Genomic DNA, 22,403 nt, shown 5'->3' with positions numbered 1-22,403 from the left:
AGTGCAATTTTACATCGTGTTGTGGTTAGACTTGAATGGAGGTTAATGCGCTTCTAGACCACAGGGCACAGTATGGAGTGGAAATAACGAATGGTTTCCTGGTTTGGCACATGTAAACACAGTGTAAAACTACTCCAAGGGGACGCAAAGGTGTCTTAAAGTAAATAAACAAATGATCACGTTTTACCTGAGTGAATGTAACTTATTTATTTATACATATATTACTGAAGATTATTTATATCCCCATATTCTCACTGTGACAGAACAGAGGATATGATCTAAATCTACTTATTAGACAGTTTACCTCAAATGCTATCTATTCTTTCACTCATTTTGTCCATATCTATAAACTATAAAGATCAAATTATAAGATAACGGTGACATTTTAAAACCAATCTGCGTGTTTACTAATATTTGCCTCATTACCTTCTGTTTTTTTGTGTTCCTTGGCAGTGCTCTGGTTGGACCTATCGGCGAATACTCGTCAACAGGAGGAAAATAAAGGCAATAATGAGGTAAATATTGGGCACGGTACAACAGATTGTTTACAGCTCCTGGATTATGCTGCACAAGCTGTTTGGGGAAATGTGGTGGACAATTTTTGTGCTCTTCTTGGAGTGCCTCGTTTAGTTTGGAAAGAAGCCCTGCACAAACCCTCAGCGGAGCTACTACTGATAAAGGAATTGGGAGCTGCACGCAGTTTGGGTGAACTATTTCTTAAGGCAAGATAGGAACAAGGGCTTCTTATTTTCCATTATGAAATTTCACATCATCATAGAAGAAGAAGCCCTAGTTAGTGATTTGTATGTGGTAAAATAATAAGTAAAGAGGCAAAAAAAAAAAAAATAGGATTTTTGTGCTACTAAAGAACCAAGCAGTGCAAGTGTGTGTATGTCTGTCCACCAAGGATTCAACCATAGATTTCGTATTTAATTTGTGAGGTGATAGGGGTGAGATGAGGATCATGTTTCTACAAGAACGGGCACCGATGTAGATGTTTGTGGAGTTGAGAACACACTGAAATGCAGACTCATAACATATGGTGTGAGTCAGACTCTGTGACTCTTCTAGTTTGTGCTGCTACATAAATGACAGTTGACAGACGTGAAGCAGCTGTGAGGCAATAAACGCAGAAAATAAATGACAGTAATATCGTCCAAGGTAGAAGTTTCTCAATCCTCCATGGGCCTCTATAATATACAGACATCTCAAAGACCTATTTATTGATTTTTATTTGTTTTAAAGACATCTGTAGTTAATAATACCGCAAAACTTCATTGATGTTCTGTACATGGCAGCTGAATAACGGTCAATGGCCAAAAAAAGCACATAAATCCTGCATGAATGACTTTCTTTAAATGGAATTTATTTTAAAAGAAAGTCCCCCGTGTCAAAATCTGTCAGTTTTAAGCCTCATTTAAATTTTTATGCCATATTTTATAAGTGAAATGCATCTCTTTTAACATAAAAAATCTTGATGCCCAGCCAATCTAATTTCTAAGCGAGACGTACATTATATTGAAAGCCATCAAATGGGGACGATTGGAGAACCACTGTCCATTAGAGAGCCATTAAAAACAAGAGAAAGACATAATACCTAATACTTAAATATAAAAAAATAATGTGTAGGTTTATGAAAGAGTGTTGCAATACACTGTAACAACATTGCGTGACACTTTTTAGTGCATAAGACAAACTGAGACAGTAACTGTAAATCTTCTTGCTGTAAGAAATGAGATAATTAAAACAGCTAAGCTATGAAGAACTTTTTGATGTTCATTGATATAAGCCAGTTCATGGAGGAAACATTAAAGACATAGCCTGGCTCCAAATCCACTGGATCACAGCCCAGATCTGAAAACTGTTAAGTTGTTCAAACAGAATGAATTTGAAATGAAATGAATGAACTGGATCTGATAATTCAGGCATCAAAGTAACTACATTTGTTGGGGTGAATCTGCTGTTTGGGGCAGTGAAGGTCACATTCAAAGTTTATCCGAATTTTAAGGTCCATTTGAGCATCATAAACAAAGATTTTTATCACTGTCCTTACCCTCACACCATGATGCTGATCCTCAGATAATTATCCTGGATGTTGTCACCTTGTCCCTCTTTCTCTGTTCATTGTCTTCACTGTTGTTTATCGGTTTATCCTTCACAGGGTTTGAATTTAGATCGGGCTGTCTTTTCTGCTGAGGCAGCACATCCCAAACTCACATCCTTACAGTGATGTAATAATACTCCAGCAAAAGCTCCTGCATTCAAAATCCCACAGAAGTAAAGAACACACGTATAATCAGCAAAAAATAATACAAATACAAAAATTCTAAGTACCGGATCTGCATAAAAATGGCCCCTGTGGCTGCTAGATTAATAGTTATGCATGTTCAGGTGCTTTATTCTTCCAATTTTTATTTGCTTATTCAGTCATTTTGTTCATAATGACTTCATGAGATTGTTTTCTTTTTCTGTTTTAATTAGTGTCTTTTAAAAATACCAATATACTGAGGCCCCAGTGGAACTCTGTGAAAGACACTCAATTCTTCATATGCAGTTTTAATAGATGAAAGTATTTTCTGAATTCATTTGACTGAGGTTTTAATTAAAAGTATTGCTCTGTCAGACATTTTTCAGTCATTTAAAAGGAAACAGATAGACTACAGAATATGTTTTTTCCTCAAATAAGATATTGTTCAAAGTCAAGAATACAATACAGTATAGGTTCATGAGAAAAAGTTGACTATCAGATCAAGTGTTTATGTTAAATTACACAAGACTAAAATAGTAAAAGAAAGGAAAGGAATGGAAATGAGAAAAAGGAAAAGAAAGAAGAAAAAGGAAACGAAAAGGAAAGGAAAGGAAAGGAAAGGAAAGGAAAGGAAATGAGAAAAGGGCAAGGAAAGGAAACAAGGGAAAGGAAAGGAAAGGAAAGGAAAGAAGAAAAAGGAAAGGAAAGGAAACGAGAAAAGGGAAAGGAAAGGAAAGGAAAGGAAAGGAAAGGAAAGAAGAAAAAGGAAAGGAAAAGCAAGGAAAGGAAAGGAAAGGAAAGGAAAGGAAAGGAAAGGAAAGGAAAGGAAAGGAAAGGAAAGGAAAGGAAAGGAAAGGAAAGGAACGGAAAGGAAAGGAAATGAGAAAAGGGAAAGGAAAGGAAAGGAAAGGAAAGGAAAGGAAAGAAGAAAAAGGAAAGGAAAGGAAAGGAAATGAGAAAAGGGAAAGGAAAGGAAAGGAAAGGAAAGGAAAGGAAAGGAAAGGAATTGAGAAAAGGGAAAGGAAAGGAAAGGAAAGGAAAGGAAAGGAAAGGAAATGAGAAAAGGGAAAGGAAAGGAAAGGAAAGGAAAGGAAAGGAAAGGAAAGGAAAGGAAAGGAAAGGAAAGGAAAGGAAAGGAAAGGAAAGGAAATGAGAGGAAAGGAAAGGAAAGGAAAGGAAAGGAAAGGAAAGGAAAGGAAAGGAAAGGAAAGGAAAGGAAAGGAAATGAGAAAAGGGAAAGGGAAAGGAAAGGAAAGGAAAGGAAAGAAGAAAAAGGAAAGGAAAGGAAAGGAAAGGAAAGGAAAGGAAAGGAAAGGAAAGGAAAGGAAAGGAAAGGAAAGGAAAGGAAAGGAAAGGAAAGGAAAGGAAAGGAAAGGAAAGGAAAGCGAAGTATGCAAGGGGAAATATTTGGGAATGTTTTCAGGTTCTTAGAGCCCCAAAATGCGTTTGACTGTAATAAATCTAGATTATTTTTCTGTGATATGGTTTTGGAAGACATCACTGCTGGTTGATTAGGCAGTAATGACAAACAAATGAAGGTTGGCCAGAGTTGAAATGTTGAGACATATGAAAACAAAACAAATAACATTTACTTCAAACTAAAAAGTAGTATAAAACAGAAACACTTGGGGTACGTGCCTGGATGCGTTATGCACCAGCGCATCATTTAGGATGGACTTCATAGACTTCAGTTGTGGAAAACTTCTGCAGCAGTTTCAGGAACCTTAACAACACAAATAAGCCACAGAGTAAGAATACTAATCACTACCTAATCAAGTCAAACCCTGGAGTGCATCAAAGTCTAGACCTGTGTTTTCTCCACAAGGAGGAAAGACTCTGATCATTTCAGGGATAATGATGGAAATGTCAAATGTTCGACTGCTGTGAAAATGAGGTTCATAATATAGACATATGATTGGAGGAATGAGCATAATTTGAACAAATACTCAACGAAAACAGAAAACAGTATATTGAAGCAAGATTGGTTTTTGACAGCGTGTAAAGAGAGTTACAGCAGTTCAGATTATATAGAATGATCACAGACTTTACAAGTTTTCTGATATTTTGCAATTTTTTTTCATACTTTTAAAGATAGAATTACTTTGAAGCTGCATTAATCACATTTGGGAACTGAAATATCAATTTAATACCAAAAAATATACGAAAAAAGACGATATGTTTTGTGAAACTGGTGCCCCGTGTACACACATGTGACAATGTCCTTTGGTACAATTCCTGTCCTCAGGGACTTGTGCTGTATTTTGGGACCTTGACCACAGGATTGTACCACAGACGTCTCCTATAGTACCACAAAAATGCCAGAGAAAAACTTTACAGGAACATAAAAGATATTGCAGGAAGTTGACTCATGAGAGTGTTTCAGTCCTCACTTGCCCTTGACAACTATCATGCTCTTTAGCTGCTTCATTTCCAACTTTTTCTCTGCAGACAGTCACTAATTTTGTGGTCTGACATTTACTGCCGGTCAGGTGGAGAACTACGTGCTTATTAGGAACTGTTTGCAGACTTTGTAACAAAGCTTTGTGAGTTTATCTCAATCTTTTCACCACAACCCTTCCTAACAAAAAAAAAAAACAAGCATTGACGATTAAAGAATCAAGGCTGCATTCTAAACAAGCTGCTGTTTTCCTGAAACTGAAAATCCACCGTGGCCAGAGGGGAGGCTGTTTATGACTGAAAACATGCGGGGACTCACTTCATCAAAAAGCCTCGTGGAAGAGCTCAGCTGGGACGGCATGTTGGGGGACAGGTGGAGCACTTCACATGACTAGCATCTTTAAAAATACATGATAGGAAAATAGGTTTAAAGCAATTTAAAGCAGCATCAAATCAGCAGCATATTTGGAATCCGTTGCTCGCGAGCGTTTGGTGACGGATAAAAGAATCAGCGTGTTCCTCCCGGGAAGCTTGTGTACTGCAGAGTGTTGATAGCAGAGTTGATTACACCGAACGCAACTTCAGTGTTGTGACAATTTGCAGATAGGCGCTCGGAGAACGCTGCTCTTGCATCTTCTCCGTGTATAGCACTCATTAAAGCAGCTTTTCCATATGACCCTGGAATATTTGCACTCTGTTGGCTGTCGGTTGTGTTCACTCTCTATTGGTGGTTGTGTTCAGAGAAAAGAAAGGCTAAAAAAATTCAAATAGTACAACAGAACTTCACTCAGCAGAAAAAGCCACCATTTCTGCCAGCTTTAAAAAGCCCACAGTGCTGTTTCTTTGTGCCTACAGATATAATTTCAGATCTCTGGTAATTTGTGAAGCAGCACTTTTGGTCTTTAGGAGCTATAAAGTTACCGTTGATGGGTTTGGAAACACTGCCAGAGTTTGAGCTTCAATTGAAGGCACTTGAAAGGCGATGCCAACCTGAATCCTACACTTTGTCATTGATACGGCACACAAGGAAGACATCTGTCAGAGGAAACCAAAGCTTTCTCACTCCTCCTCCTCTCCTCCCATCATTCAGTGCCAGTCTTCTTCTTACTGGGAAATAATTAGGAGAGGATGAAATGAAGCAGGGAAGAGGAGGAATAAGGCAACATGGAGGTCATCTGAGATTTGGATGTTTATCTCATAATGAGAAATTGACATATTATTGATGAAGTGGTGGCGACATATAGCCGACAGGTTGATTTTATGACTGCTGTCAGAGAAAGCAAGTCGCATTTCTTCTGAAAGCAAACAGAAAACAGCGACTGAGGCATTGAATTGAGCGAGGCAAGAGGTGCAACTTTATAGAGGGCAGAGCTGAAGTTGTTCTCTGTCCTGTGGGATTTACTGCTTGTAGTAAATAAATAGGGGAAAAAGGCATAAAATGGATATCAGAGAGGAGCGATCATCCTGCATGCAGCTAAATCTCATCAGACTGAGGCCTGATGATCACATTTTGGCCAAGTACACTCATTTTAATCCTGCCAGGAGGTCGAAAGGGCATGTTATCTCAAAAAAAAATCCCCAAAATGACACCATTTATCAACTAGAAACTGTAAAACTGTTCGATTTTTAACTTTCCAATTCAACGGTCCTTGAGCTACTCACCTGTGATTTGCAGTTCCATCAGGAAAATGAACGAAATGTGAACTTAAACTCCTAATATTTCACCAGAAACACTTTATTCTACATGTATCATTGAAAACTTGGACAAAAATAAACCGTTTGCTTCAACCAGATTCTGTAAAAAAACAAAAGTTGTTGACAACTGAGACGCCATGAGCGGCTCAGCAGTCTCAAGTTGTTGGAAGATACATTCAGCATAGTGAAATTCTAGCATAGTGTGACAAATACCTCATTTGTAGAGGATGTAAAAATGTAGAAAAATTAAGACTGTATGTGGAGATTTTAGGCGCTTCAGTAGAAATCAACTAGACTCCTCTCGTAGATTCTTGAAGATGCGTCACCTCTCATCTAAGAGGCTTCTTCCATTCAACGTCTTCAAGAATCTAAGAAGTCCAGCTGATTTCTACTGAAGCTCCTATGATTATCGTGACCTGGATGACTGAGAATCTACACAGACATTGGATGTAGAGTCACCTTTTTTGGAGGGGATTTTTGTAAAATGAATAACCTAAAAAATTCAACTTTTTAAAAAATCTTTTTTGACATTTAAGCGTGTCGTACTGGACAAAAGAGATGTTTGAGTTCTCTCTGCTTCTGGCCATGGTTGTACTGTTTCCATAGAGGTGCAGGATGTTATATCGCAGTGAAAAATGAGCCCACAGCAAGTAAAAAGTGTGACAGGAGCAAATAAAAATGCCCAGAAACCACTTGGAGATTGGAGGGTTAAAACCACACGTGATTTTAATTACTGTGGCTGATTAGACCTGTTCTCAGGACTGTGTAACATCTCCCAGACTCTCCTGCCTTCTGTTTGTTTCACATATGAGCATGTTGGACAAACACAATCTTCTCTGCTGAAGATCTTGTGGCAGGAAAAGCACAGATGTCTAATTCGTATTGCTTCCCGGGACACTCGAATGCAAATGAGCCATCGCTAATGTTATTAGCATCACCTGTGCTTTGGCTTTTCCTAATAGAAGACAAAATATCTGCTGGAGTTCGGTGACCTCATATAATGAGCAGCAAAACCACACCTACTCTGAACCTGAGCAAAGGTGAAATCAGCCAGAACTGGAAACACCTGTGTGCATGTGCACATACATGGTCTTTAAAAGGTAAACAGCGGCACGATTAATACTGAGCAGACACTCTCGCTTGCTCAAATATGCCCTCCCAGTATGGGCTTTACCTTTTTCTGAGTACAAACAAACTGGTAATTTAGAAAGCCTGCTAACCACTGCCTCCCTGCATCCCTGGGGGTGAACCAGTGAACCTTGAGCTGTAATCCATCTATCCCTGTCTGTGAGCTTTGAGTAACAGCCTCTGATCCTCTTTGCTGATGCGGTTCGTCTGGTGTGTATTTTATCATGAATTCCCTTCACTCCTCTGTCCATATTAACACGGTAATTGCCAGATCTCCAAACATTCACATCTACCGGTAATTGGCAGTTTCATTTAAGTGGAGGAGGGACATGTGAAGCGTAGCAGGTGACAGAGAATGTGATTGATTGTATTTTAAATCAACAGGGTGGAGCCACTTCAAAAACACTTGCTTTGTTTGTCTATATTCAGATCTTTCTTGCATTTTGTTGGCCCTTTTGCCCTTTTAAAAATTAAACAAACAACAAAGAAAGACAACAAATGTGGGAAAAGAGACCAGGCTGTCATGGTGCCAAGTTTCAAACCAAGGGATCGCTGCTGATAAGCCATCGGGTCGCCCTATTGGCTTATATTGTAATTAATGGGAGAAGCCAACCCAGTCTCCCAAAAAAAATAATCCTATTTAATCTTCTACACCCCAAAACATTCCGGCAGGTTGAAAAAGCATGCTATCCCTTAAAAAAAAACACACCAGAATGATACCATTTATCAGCTAGAAATTGCAAAAGCAGGACAAGGAAATTTCCAACAGTCTTTGAACAATTCATTTGTGAATTTGCTGTTCCATCTGGAAAATTAACCAAATCTACACTTAAACTCCTCATATTTAACCAAAAAATATAATACTATCTAACCATCCACACCCCAAAGCACTCCACCAGGGTGAAAAGACATGCTATCTCTAAAATTTATCAGAGAGAAATTGTAAAAAATGAAAAGAATGTTGGATTTTGAACTTTCCAGCACTCCTTGATTTGCTGTTCCATCAGAAAATTTAACCAGATCTATGCTCAAACTACTAATATTTCACCAAAAATACAATCCTATACAAATGAACTGCATTTTTTACTATGTTTTGAGACAAACCTAGTCCATATTTTTTTGTGATCTATCCCAAATATGTTTCATATCAACAAATATGCGCAGGACTCATCAATTTGTTAACCCTTGAAAATGAAGAATAAGCATGTGGTGGAAGAGTCGTATTTTAACTCAGATCTGGATATTTTCTTCAACCAAACAAAGTATTTTTGGTGCCTAAATCTAACCAAACAATGAGAGAAAACCAGCTTAACTTAATAAATTTAAGGTCTGGTCTCCTGGGAGGCAGAGGTCAGCCTGGTCGCTGACCCCTCCTGCCTTTTTATTCGGACTTTGTGGATCTTTCAAACCAAAAGCTTATGTTTATGTTCTCTTGTTTGCTGTCTTTTTTGTCTCTGATATCCTTTTTTTTCTCTCTCCGCTTTACCCTCACTCCAACCAGTCAAGGCAGGTCTCTCTCCTCCCTGAGCCTGGTTCTGTTGGACATCTCTTCCTGTTGAAATGAAGTTGTTGTTCTTCACAATTTATACGCACACATACACAATATATTTGTTTTTGTTGGAGTCATAGTCTTTCTATGTACAGTTTTGTAGAGAAGGCTTGATTTTCATTTTTAAATTAATCAGTTAAATGTCCTCAGTAAGATAAGACTTTATCAATCCTGCAGAAAATTCTTAAAGAAAACAGTGAAAATACCCAAACACACAGCAGTGGTGTGTAACTATTACATATCATATATTAACCTATTATTGTAATTTATTCCGGTAAATTTGTATTTCATATAATTGTGTAGAGTTTTAGTCAGAATGTTTAAATTACTCACATAAATTCACATCATGAATAAATTGGCACGTTCTTAACCTTTCTCTACTGGAAAGCACTTTAGCTCTTGTTTCATATGTGCTATAGAAATAATAGTGACTTGACTTTCCTATCATGTGACGGGTCCAGAAATATGTTTCAGATTGAAATCACATTTCTTACAAAATGTAAATGCTGTTTAGTTGTATAGGAATGTAATATTGTGAAAACAGAGCTGATGTAGCTGTGTTTGTTATTGTTCCGCACACACTTCAGCATTGGAATTCCCTCATATGGCTGCTATTTGTGCCTCCGCCTGCATATTCACAACAAAATAACAGTTAATGAGTTGTGTTGAGGGCAGCGGACCACTATCTTGCCACGCAGACTCTCTATGGATGCAGACAGGGATCACTATCTTGCTGTCCTGCAGCTATATCCATTATGCAGTATCTTTATGGAGATTGGTGTTATAGTAGCACAAAACCTTTCTCAAGCCAAGTTGCTCTTTAGGGCAGCAATTATCTCGCTGGGGAACTATAAGGGTGGAAAAAAATAATAATTAGAAAGAATTAATTGATGTGGCTGGAATCTATGTGACTGCCAAAGCTGAACTCTGCAAAGGTGATTCAGTGTTTTGGTCCTTAAATAATTAAAGTGGCCCCAAGAGCGCAACTCGCTGCAGACAAAAAGCAAGCAAACCAAGGAAACCTCTTCGCTAAAATGACAATACAGATTTACGCTCTTCCTAAATGGCGGTGTGCGTTGAACTCTCAGGGGCTTTTCTAACAGATGCTGCACATTCTGAGCTCCTGTAATTTCAATAGCATTCAAGTTTGATTATCTTTGTTGATTTCTCCTCGTGTTTTCATCTCTTGTGGCATTTTCCTTAAAGGTTAAAGAAAATGAATTAAGGACTAAACTTTAGCTCGCCTTCCAACATGAAATTATAATAATGCTCTGAAGAGCAGGTCATCTCTCTGCTCCATCTTTTCAATATTTTGCCTTTGAAACTAACTTGTATTTGTTTATTGACTCCATTAGGGTTCAAAATGATCATTCTTTTATAAATCTGCTCTTGAAAACCTTATAATTCTGGCATCTAACACCCACATTTGCAGGTTTATCAGTGAAGATTTCTGCCCATATCAGCCCATATAACATTAAATAATCATACTACTCCCAGTGAACATCAGCACCAGTCAGGCTGAATTCACATCAGTTACAACTGTTGTAATATCACTTCATTCAGCTGCTGATGGGAGCTGCTGTATGTCCCAGTTACCACACATTTTGCATGTTTTAAGACAATCATCCGCCTACATGTAACAAGAGCTCAGATTGAATGGTGCACCCTGTCACTCCGAGATAGGCCTGCTGATATGAAGGAAAGGAGCACTCCAACTTGACCCCAATGTGTCTGCCTGCACTGATGAGGCATCTGGTTGACACTCTGTAACAATCACCACTGATATCAATCAGCGCGGGCAGATCAGAGAGACGGAGCAGAATGCAGAGGAAGCCACGCTAACATATTAAACAGAGCAACTACTGCGAGAGATATTTCTCAAGTGAGATGGAGAGGAGGGGGCGTTGCCATTATCTGCTGGAATGCTGCACGTTGCGAGAAAATGGGCATGCTAATGAGGGCCAAATACGCCGAGAACAGCTGCATTGTAAATGAGCTGACTTTGTAGACTCTGGGCTGGGGATGTGCTGTTTGCTAATCAAAGGAGGGAAAAAGCGGAGACGAGCTGACGGCTAAAAATAGAAAACTGAAAAGCAGAGTGCTGCTCTGATGGCACACATGCAGCCCGTGGTAATTGCTAAGAAAAAAAGGTTACCATTATTGTTATTCACACTACGAAGGCGGGTTGAGGAACTACGAGATACCCCTTGACATTAAGCTGATGGCCTGATGGATGCAGAGCTGCTCAATTTCCCAGGGTGTGATTGTATCTCAGGAAGCTTTTTGAAGTTCAGAATCCGGATCAAAAGGCGAAAACTCCAACCAGAGGTCATAAGATTTACCTCATCAATAACAAGGAAAAGCTAAATTCACGGCTCTGCCTGTCCTTATCTTCTTTATTGATCGGAGAAAGAAAAGGACTTCCACATGTAGCCAACATTTACAAAGTCAAGAAGTCATGGGAAAAGCGTTTTAGGAATGTGAGAGCAGGCCGGTTCATTTTGCTTCAGGGCAAAGTCTCTAACTGAAAATAAACCGCTGTGAATCCAGTATTTCAATAAACATTTATTTACAAAACCAAAATAATGACAAAAGAATAACGAGTGAATAAAAAAACGTGATAATATGATAAGATACATTACCATACACAATGCATATCTCATGAATGTGTTAAATAAACTATGCGTAGATTTTTTATTTGTTTTTGGAATCTGAAAAGGCTGAGTGGAGGAAGCAGGCAGCCAGTGTTGGATTACTGTACGTTATAGGGATTATTGCATTTCAGTTTGTGTTTAAGGCAAGAATGAAACATGAAGAGGGAGGAGCAAAACACTTCACGTAACAATGAGGCAATATTACTTTTTTCTGTTCATCACAGGGCGCACTATCACATAAACATCAATGACAGAAGGAAGAAAAAAGAAGACAAAAAAAAGCAGAGAATACTCTTTTTCATGAAAGAAATAGTTATGTAACACTTTTACAAATAGGATTGGTCCATACATTTTTCATTTAAGAACAGGTTGTTGAGAGAAGTACCAGTTTTCAAAGCCATGTATGTGTGTGTGTGTGTGTGTGTGTGTGTGTGTGTGTACTGCATTATGAAAGAGTCCCTGCAGTTATCAGATGAGTAGTTGTCCCATGATGTGCAGAGCACCATAATGACTTGGTGTCTTTGGTGCCTGATGTGCTGTACTGGTGTGAGTCCACAGAGTCAGAGTCCTCTCCCTTTTATCGTAAACTGCCCGAGGTCTCTCTCCGTCCCCTCCTCCTCGTCTCTCTGAAGCTCAGTATGGATACTGCTTCTGCTTCTTCCCCGCGAAACAGGACAGCCAGGTGCACAGCAGCATGGCGGCCGCCGCCCCTGCTCCTGTGCAGTAATACGCCCAGCCGATCTGGCAGGAACCTGTAGACGAAACAGAGGATTTAGAGAAGATGTCAAACTCATTTTAGTTCACCAATTTGGTCTCAAGTGGGACGGACTAGTAAGATCACAGCATAATAACCTATACATAACCACAACTCCAAATGTTTCCCTTTGTTTGCTCATATTTAATGAACTATCTTTTTGCAAAACCTTATGAAATTTCTTAAGAACAATAAGTTCAATCTCAACAATATGATGCCTCAGTTTATCATTACTCTGCCAAAGAACATGACAGTTATGTCATGACTGGTGTTGGTTTGTCTGTCTGTCAGCAACATTACTCAAAAATGGACTTAAACGGATTTAGATGAAATTTTCAGGGAAGGTTAGAAATAACACAAGGACCAACTGATTAGATTTTGGCAGTGATGCATCTTGTAGTCTGGATCCATGGATTTGTTAAAGATTTCTGTATCATTATAAGATAGCGTCACGACGTCACTGTAACTATGACAACAAGTGAACGCTACGTCAGCTGCCTGCTGACTATCACATGATTGCAATCCTTATACAAATCCACCACTGCGGACTTATTGGCACTTATCCGTCGGAAATGATACAAGGAACAATTGGTTAAATTGTGGGGGTGTTTCCGAGTCCCAGCAATTCTCGCCTCCCGCTACATATTTAAGTCACGCGATTCGGTATCTGTACATAACGTACACATACATAACACATGCCTGTGCTGAGCGCAAGGTCATTTTGTTTGTGGGTACATCTATATTAAATGGCCACATTCTATGTTGCCGTGATTTCTGCCACAATTTTTTTCAAGATTTCAGCCGTCGGAAATGATACAACGACTGAGCAGCCTTGGTGGAGTACTGTGCTCTCTGAGTGCTTTTCTTGTTTACTTTGTGATCAAAACAACTTGGCAAGGTCCAGAAATTATTTTAAATTCCCATTCATTCCCATATCTGTGTAGTTATCCTGACACCACACCATACAAACTAAAGATAGAACTATTAAGGAAGAAGGTTAAGTTATCCCCCTGTCTTGTAAATGTATTAAATTTATACATAAAAATACATAAAATTTGTGGCAGTACAGTGGACAAATTTAAAATCGTAGCTACTTTTATTGAAAAATTGCAGTTAATGTCGTCTCTGTAATTTTTTCGCTTTGCAAAGTAATCCTCAGCCCACACTGGACCCTCTGGTGGGCCGGTATTGACCCGCGGGCTGCATGATTGACACCCCTGATGTCAGGGTATCTCCAAATCCCATGAACTGATTTCAATGAAATGTGATCAGATAAGCCTCTGACCAAGGAATCCCTCATTTTTGTTATAGCAAGAAAAAATGTTAGAGAAGACATAGGAATACAGCTTATAAATCTCACACCACTTCTCGAGCTTCAGTGTTTACTCCACTGAGATTAAATGCACAACGGGGGGATATAAAATTGGATCCAACAGCTCGCCCATGTCTTGAATCATAATTTAAGTGTTATCATTTAAAACACAAATGTTCATTTGAAATACATTGTCTATCTGTGTGCAACATATCATGAGAATACGGCGCTATACTTGTGCCTTAGATCCAACATTAACGCATCAGTGTTAAACGCAGTGTGTGAACTGTTTAACATTTTTGCTCGAGCTACTACATTTCTCTCCTTCTTGTGAAAAAGTGTTAGCATTGTTAAACCAAAGGCACAGAACATAGTTTAAATTCATTTGCAAACATTCTGGTAAATACACTGTACAGATGGTTAAGAAACCCAGTAGCACAAAATGCTGAAACTCAAAGGGAAACATAAAGAACCTCCTTAAGACACATCATCAATAATCTGCATTATTAAACAGGAAATGACGTACATCTGATTTTGGAGAAAATGTTGTGATGACCATTGAAACTTCTCATTACAATCAATTTCGATGATAAAATATGACTGAATACAGTTATCTAATTACCAGGTGGGTGGGAGGAGGAGGAGGCTTGTCACTGTGGAAACTGGATTTAACAGCCAAAATTGAAAACACTTATTTCTGTGAGTCACACTTAATGAAAATTGACATCGCCTCTTCTCAGAAATGTGGATGTAGTTGATCTATTAGCTAATTAAAATTAATGACGGGAATATTCCGTTTGAAAAACACATTCTGTCAAAGCAGCGACTTGGATTTTTCATGCTTTCAATGCGTTGACATAAGTGCGACCGTTTCCAGATTGAACATACATTCAGCCGATGCGTCCTGCAGTGACGTGAAAACTTATCACTGCTCCCTTCAGGATTAATGGATGCAAGATGAATCAACGAAGGAACGCATCACTTGTGTGAAATCTACTATTTGCACGGGAGAGCATCTTGTCGTGTTGCAGACGAGAGAGTGAGGTGAAATAACTGTGGTCTTCAACAAGCAAATTAAATGTGCCGGCAGCGCTGGGAAAAAAAAAAAAAACACGCTTATGCAAACGCACTTGTTAACAATAATTTATATGTAACAAGAGTCTATTCTTTCCAAGAGGGAAACCAGGGGGGGAAAAGAATGAAAACCGGATATCCTACATAATTGCTTCTGATGACACGCTCTGAAATGTTTAGGATGAGATGTTTAGGAATTTAAATCAGTCGTAATAATGCCAGTTTGAGTTATATGGATATGGTTTGGATTTAGATGCTGCAAAAACAGTTGCATGGATCTACTTACATAGTGGGAGCTGCAATCAATGACTGACATAACAGGAGATGCACGAAACCTTGTGATTCCTGCAGTTTCCTTCTTTAATGTCAGTGTATTTGTGTAGCTCTTAACACGTTTGCCTGTTTGATATTCATTGATTTGTTGCCAACGGTTTGACAAGATGGTGATGTTTAGCTTGAGAGATTCACCAAAGAGCCACAACATTAAAACCACTGACAGGTGTAGTGAATAACCTTGATTATCTTGTTACAATGCAATGTTCTGTTTGGAAAACTTTGGTTCTTGCATTGATACTTGCTGACTGACACACCTGCAGAAGTCCTTTGTCCGTGCCCTGACATGTCAGGGTTGTTTTGGCTACACCAGGGAAAACTATGCAGTATCAGTCTGGTTGTTTTATTCTAGCTTATCAGTGTATCTTAACAGCTACTGACCAGATTGTGCTGAAATGGAATCCAAATATTTGCTGTCTACTGCCGACGTGGTGCCTCTGCTGGATCAGAGATCATGACAAAAACCAACATTTGAATTTCCTGGAGGTTGGCTGTAGATATTCATGGCCCTCAGCGTCTTTTTGGATCCTACTGTTCTTACAGAATCGCCACCATCATGGCAAAAATGTTCATTTGTGCGTGACAAATATCAAAATTGGTTGGGAAGATTGCACTGATAGCCGCTGACTAAATTCATGTTTCCACAAGGATGAGCCTTCTTATTTCTGACACTGCACGAGTTTCCTGCATGTGTCATCGTCAGGTCAGAATGTCAGCTCTGAACAACTGAATCAGTGAGACTAAAGGGAAATCTAAGGAAGAGTTTTCCATCTTTTTAACCTAGCGACATCACATAACTTGTCAATATACGGCTCTGATGTCTGGTAATAATGTTAATTTATGTCCTCAAAATATTTCAGCAAAGAATCAAATGTGATTTGATTAACATCAAATAGAGGAGCAGCTGCAGTATGAAGATCTCTTCCACCTCCCCAGTGTCTGATAAAGTAGCACATTACTGTCTGTGAGATAGTCCTAAAATGCCAGCTGCATACAGAGCACAAAATCGAGCTCCTGCTTATTCTCGGCACATATTTATAGCTATAAAACGCTTTAGAAATGGCCAGCTACTGGAGGTTCTGTTGATTTTCTATCGTGCATTTTAAACACCAAGAAATCATATCTCTTCAGCATTTGACAGAACCAGAGTCCTGTGTCTGCTCTCTGAAAAAGGCACAATGTCAAGTGTCAGACATGAAAGTCTGTTTTCAGCTCCACATGTTTTCATCGATTCTTCAGTGAATGCAAAACTAATTTATGCACCGTGTATCATTTGAGGCCTGGGTGCGTGTGTGTGTGTGCGTGTGTTTGTAGACTTACCTAGTTTAAACTGGTCTGAGCTGTTGTTGCAAGTCTGTTGCACCTCCTCGCTGTCCCACCCCAGCGGATAGAGAGCGCAGCCCGATCCAATGAGCAGACCTGAGAACGAGATGAAGAGACGGAGAGTCAGTCGGCGACGAGGGAATTGCAGTAACATAACTGATCACTGGGGGTTCAAAAAACATCACAAAACATGGCTGGAGGCTGACAAGACACAGCTTGCGTGGGGAGACCCGCGGCAAGGACGAACCCTCATCACCGCGGTGCTCCTTGGAAGGTCTGCATTGTTTTGTGGGAGACCTCGCCTGTGTTGGTTTTCATAATTTAAGAATCTCTTTCATTAATGTGAATCAAAATGCAAAGTGGCGCGTTGTTTCTTTACTGTGTTCCATCCAGATATCCAGCGAGAATGAATGAATTTATACCCAGCTTTTGTGCGGATTCTCTCACATTCTTTGGTTTATATTTTAATTAAAATGATCAAAAAGACAATGAGCAGCTGCTTTCCAACAGAGTGATAAATGCGTGACCTTCCCTACATGATTTTTTTCTTCTTTCACCTTATCATCGTTTTCCAGCAGACGCATCTCTGACCTGTTCCAACAGTTTTAGTTCGGAACAAGCCACGCAATATTTTGCACAACGACACGGATAGTGATTTTACCCACTTCATCACAATTTCAGTGCAACAAAACAAAGCACTCCTCTGCCAGCAGCTCATAAAACCGCTACAAATAAGCGACGAACATATGCAAATAGCTTGGCAATTTCTCACACAGGCAACAGTGAAAAAAACAAGCATTTTTCGGTACACAATAATTACTGTAAAACTCTGGAAAATCCTTGAGGGACTGCTTTATGCCAGTGATTAAAGAGACTTATGACTGTGCTTAAAGCTGCGCAGAGACAAGAGCAAAATCTAGTCAAGGCCATTACATTAAGGATTAATATCCTCAATATCTGCCTGCAGCCAGGTCCTGACAAGTTATTCCCTGGATGTCAAGGCCTGTCTCTTAAAATTACCCTGTGGGGCCCCCTAGTAGGTGGCTCCGCCATCACATTAGCTTAATCCCCTCCGATGTGTCTGCCCTGCTATCAGTTTTGGGACGTGAAGATGGCAGCGGAGGAAGAGAAGGCAAGAAAGCGCTGCCTTCCAACCTGATTACTCGTGCCATCCAGGACTGCCTTATTACATCTAGACCAGATAACAAGCTGGAATTAATCCACATGCTAATGCAGATGTGCTAGACAAACTGGCTAACATCTGAGGTGGTGCAGACAAAGTGAAAAAGACATCTGTGTTTTCCCCAGTCGCCTTTCAAAAGGACAACGAATGTCACTGGTGCAGTTCTGTGAGAAAAATGGAGCCGCTCACTGTGGCACTTGTGGTAGAAAATCAATTCAGTGAAACTCTGGCATGTTGATGAGAATGAAGGGATATAAAAAGGCTCTGACCAAGTCTGTGTCATTACAGCTCAGGATCAGAGGGGATCCGGGGATTTTCATACGCAACAACTCAGCCGTTTCTCCCTCAGACCCTTAAGAGAACTTCAGACGAGTTTCTGCCTCAGACATAAAATTACTACCTTTAGCAGAGCAGTACAGCAGAAGTAAAACAGGAGTATTTGATGTAAATCCCTGTTCAAGCAGTCACCATGGACCCCTGATGAACATAAAAACCCACTATTCTACAAGGTATAAAAAAAGCAGAGGGTGAATGCATGCATGCAGTGATTTAAATATTCCCAGTTATATAATGTTATTGAATGTGTTTTGATTCAAATTTGTAACAGTAAAGACACCAAAGCATGCCAGAATGATAATGTATTCATGATTAATATTGAACAAAATCTAAAATTCTCTTTCAAGTGTTGTGTAATGCGGAAATACAGCAGCATGTAATCAATTTGAATTTCCTTGCAGCAAAATAGAAGGGAGACTAAATGTGACTTTGTTTCCCAGAGACATTGTTATTCTATCCAGCAAAAGTGTAAGATTTCCATTTGAGAAATCACAATTTATGGGGATTCTCAATCACGCTTTGATTAACACATTTGTTAAAACGATCAAAAACACTTCAGTTGCTCTGTTGTGTTGCAGGCACCAGAGAGAAGAATAGGAAAAGAAAGACGTCAGTGCATAGTTTCCACATCAGGTCAGATTATGATGATGACAGTGATCGCTGAAAATTGCTTTAAGACTACAGGCAAGACAGGAATTACAGCCACAACAAAGCCGAGTTCCACTGTGCAACTTTTAAAAAAATCAAAGGTTTTCCTGTCACTGTTTTCTGTTCTTTTGGGGGATAAACTCGTGGAGCCTGCAGTCGGTGAAAATCAACGTGAGCGCTCACATGTTGGCGTGACACTATTAGGACAGATCCTGCAAAACACAAACCACTGTGGGAGCAGACGAACAAAAATACACACCTATAGCTAAGGTGTAATTCACTCCTGTATCATATGTGGTCCCACGTTTCTCTTCGGGCTTTTATTTATTTGATTTATTTATTTTCCCAGGATGCTTAATTCCATCAAATCCCATCCTCCACACTCACTATGTGGGTTATTGAAAACCAGAGGTAGGGAGGCTGGTGACTGGGGATGGGGGAAAAAGATTAGGAAGAATGAGAAAATGTTCCTTCACATGTTGTTTATGAGGTAAGCTGTTGGAAACAAGTGTGGAGTTGTGAGAAGCAGCTACCTCAGGCTCTGATTCTGCATGCATGCTGCTGTAGACAGATACTTCCTGTCCTTCTTACTTGCTAAGCTGACACAGATACTCCGCGATCTGCACAAACAGACAGTCTGGGATTTGTGTCATTTAGCATGTGGTTGTCAGCTACAGCAACCTTTTCAGCTTGTGACCTTTGAAGTAAAAGTAAAGTCTACTCATGACCCCCCCAAACACAGACTTTCCTTTCTTTTTTGCGCAAGTAATTTCATGAATCCCCCCACAGTTTGACCAAAATTTGCTATCTCATGACCCATCTTGGGAACAACTAAACTGGGACAAACATAAGCAATAAACTGCATGCTAGACTTTATAAAACAACATAAAACCTCATGATTCTCTTGGGAACATCCGAGCATTCTAGCAGAATAAGCACTAGCAAAAGCCTAAGAGAAAACTTAAAGGACTACGCTAATTACAACATACTGTATTCTGTAGAATGGTCTGGCTGCACCTCATTATCACACTGCTGCAGAGGAAAACTAAAATGGTTTGGCATGTTTGTATTTCTTTAACCAGCTAAGCCCAGGATGCAGCAACAGTGTTCCTGCAAAAGTAATGACAGAAGGAATTGTTTTGCTGGGACATTGTCATGCAAATGAACTGAATTCACTTATTGCGTGATCCAAATTGTCCCATTTTTGGTTGGTTGGGGATTCTGTAAACACACAGATAGCCCAAAGGGAGAAAATGCTATGTGAAAGAAGCAGCCAATCAGGCTAATTATGCCATGATGTTTAATAAAAAGCATTTTCCTGCATGAAAACAAGAAGATAGTTTTCAATCTTCATGTTCTTTCTGCTGCAAACTCTAATCTTTCAAAGAATCTTGAATTCGGAGTCTTTTCAGTTCTTACTAATAAGGTCTTTTGTGAATTTTACAGCTTTCCCCAAACCACAGACAGGAAATCTTCACTTTCAGACAGTATGAACAACAGATGGGCGTCTCATGATGAAATCATTGCAGAACTCCATACAGCTGCCGTGAGGATAGTTGGTGGAATTCACCAGAAGGTTGTTACAGAAGCTCTGCAGCAGCTACACGACACTGAAAAACCGACGTACAGAAAAGATCATAAACATGCAAAAGTCTGCTCTCACCAGCATCCACAGGCGCCGTGTTCGCCGTCCACAGAGGTTATTAAGTATCCAAATAACTTGTTTTCCTTTAGCAGCCTCGATCACGCCTCCAGGCCAAACTTAAAGATGCCCTCACTCAGCTTTCTGGGAATGGAGGTTCAAGTGCTGCTCTATCTACACAGACCTGGGAGGTCTGTTTGTTTACCTTGCCGCTTTTCTTGCCGACAACCGTTGTTTGCAAAAACCTTAACGCCTTTCGGAGTTTTGTTTCAGTTGCCATGGCAGCCGGCCGATGCTTGATAAGTCTTCAGCGGTGGAGGAGGCGCAGAGGAAGAGGGTCGAATGGAGTGTGCAGAGCAGAATCTAAGAGGCCGGGCAACTTATTCACAGATTGAATTTCAATTGATCTCCATGTGGTCGTTATCAGAATGACTATCTGAGGCCTAATGGCTTCTGTGAAAGGCTCCTCTATAGACTGAGAAAGAGTTGGGTTAAATGGACTCAACCAAATACAATCAGTTCCACAGATCACTATTCAATCCATAGAATCTGCTCTAATATAGTGATCTCTCTTCTACCTCTCCTTGCCTCAGATTTCATCATCGTAGTTGAGTTTCACTTTTGAAATCACATTTTTGCTGCTTTAAAAAGCACAGAGAGACGTGTTTTATTCCATCAGGACTGAGCTATTGTTCCCGTTCCTTTTTCTGTCAACGCTTTTTACCTGAATGAAAAACTGCCCCCTTTCCATGTCCCCCCACATTCTCTGATTTAGGGAGAGCTGATGCCTTTTGTCAAGCCTTCCTGCTCTCTGTCAAGACCCGAGGAATTTTCTTTACCCTCCTTCATGCCCCGAGACAATACCATTCAAGGTTATCATTCAAGAGGCCAAAGAGGACAGAGGAGGGGAGAAAAAAAAAAAAAAAAGCTGCCGCTAAAGCTGGAGAGAATTTTGGTGGGCAGGGAATTGGAGTGGGGATATGCCTGAGTGAGCTGGCTTAATGTAAGACATTCCCTTTTGGGCTTGGAGGATCATCCAAAAGTGGCACAGAAATGTAAGAGCAACCGCACCTGGGGGGGCAGCATCCAAAATTATATCTACCTTTACACGCCTGATGGTCTTATTCAGTTTCAGAATTGTGTTTTTTTTCCTCTAAACAATTGGAGAAAGCGACACAGATAAAGAGGGCAATTTCTCAGCGGGAAACAAGCGGCGACTTAAAATGATATTATTAACATGTTAATGGCGAACCTCATTCTCATTCTCTGCCGGTTTACTTTTCAGAGCTTTAATCAAAAGCAGCCACAGGTTCCAGGAGTCACATCAGCCTAAACAGCCCGTGTGACTCATCTGTCCGCAGACCTCTCCCTGCATGTTGAAGCCCGTTCTGCTCCTTCTTCACTTGAAACACAAGGCACATAGCAAACTTGTGCAGTCTGCTTTTCTTATCTCGTTTTTTGATTCGTTCAAGTCGAGATCCACGCAGTCGTTTTTCAGAGGGGGCTTACTCGTCTCTGAGCATTTGGTGTGTGTGTTGTTTTTTTTCATGTGGGGATCTGGAAATTCTGTTGAAAGGAGATGGAGAGATGGAGGATGAGGGGGATGCAGAGAAAGGAGGGATTTAAACAGAGTATGTGAAGTATGTGTGATATGCGATGTGCACAGTGGAGCATAGAAACACTTGCTGCAGCCAATGACTGTCATTCAGCGTCATTTAGCCTAAAGTCCACACCTTGGTATTTATTTTACAAAAAAGCTATATCAATCATGTTAAATATTCATTTTTTCAACTCAGTATTACTTTGCTAATGTTGTGGGTCTTCCCAGAGACAAGAACAGTGCTTATAATGAAAATGGACCACGTGTTTCCCTGATAAATACCAATAATAAATGAAACATACATGTTTCCTGCTGTTGGAGTTGACAATATTTCACTCGGTTTTGCTTCTCCATCATTTGTTGGCTTTACAACTTAAATATCAAACACAGGAAATTGCATTACTGACCAGGCCAGTAAGCTCAGAGCTCTATGACAAACAAGCTCTGACTGTTCACTCCGAGTGCGACCATCATCTCCGTGACACATTTCCTCCCTCTTCCCCTTCTGGTATTTGCTGCCGCCGGCC

General features: G+C 39.9%; 1 protein-coding gene across 2 annotated transcripts in view; it reads right to left on the bottom strand.

Annotated features, from left to right (window-relative positions):
- Positions 1 to 11,562: 11,562 nt before the first annotated feature.
- LOC111563624 (LHFPL tetraspan subfamily member 6 protein) overlaps positions 11,563 to 22,403 on the bottom strand; it is a 44,825-nt gene continuing 33,984 nt past the window's right edge. For both annotated transcript variants that reach the window (XM_023262777.3, XM_023262778.3), the window contains exons 3-4: positions 16,465 to 16,563; positions 11,563 to 12,423 (exon numbers count right to left, since the gene is read on the bottom strand). In XM_023262777.3, the coding sequence (XP_023118545.1) occupies positions 12,305 to 12,423; positions 16,465 to 16,563 (218 nt within the window). In that variant the 3' untranslated portion in view covers positions 11,563 to 12,304. The remainder of the gene's footprint in view (positions 12,424 to 16,464; positions 16,564 to 22,403) is intronic.

The sequence above is a fragment of the Amphiprion ocellaris genome, chromosome 7 (genome assembly GCF_022539595.1).
Source record: "Amphiprion ocellaris isolate individual 3 ecotype Okinawa chromosome 7, ASM2253959v1, whole genome shotgun sequence".
NCBI classification, from domain to species: Eukaryota; Metazoa; Chordata; class Actinopteri; family Pomacentridae; genus Amphiprion; species Amphiprion ocellaris.
Note: the sequence above shows the minus strand (reverse complement) of the source record. Positions and strands in the feature narration are given on the sequence as shown.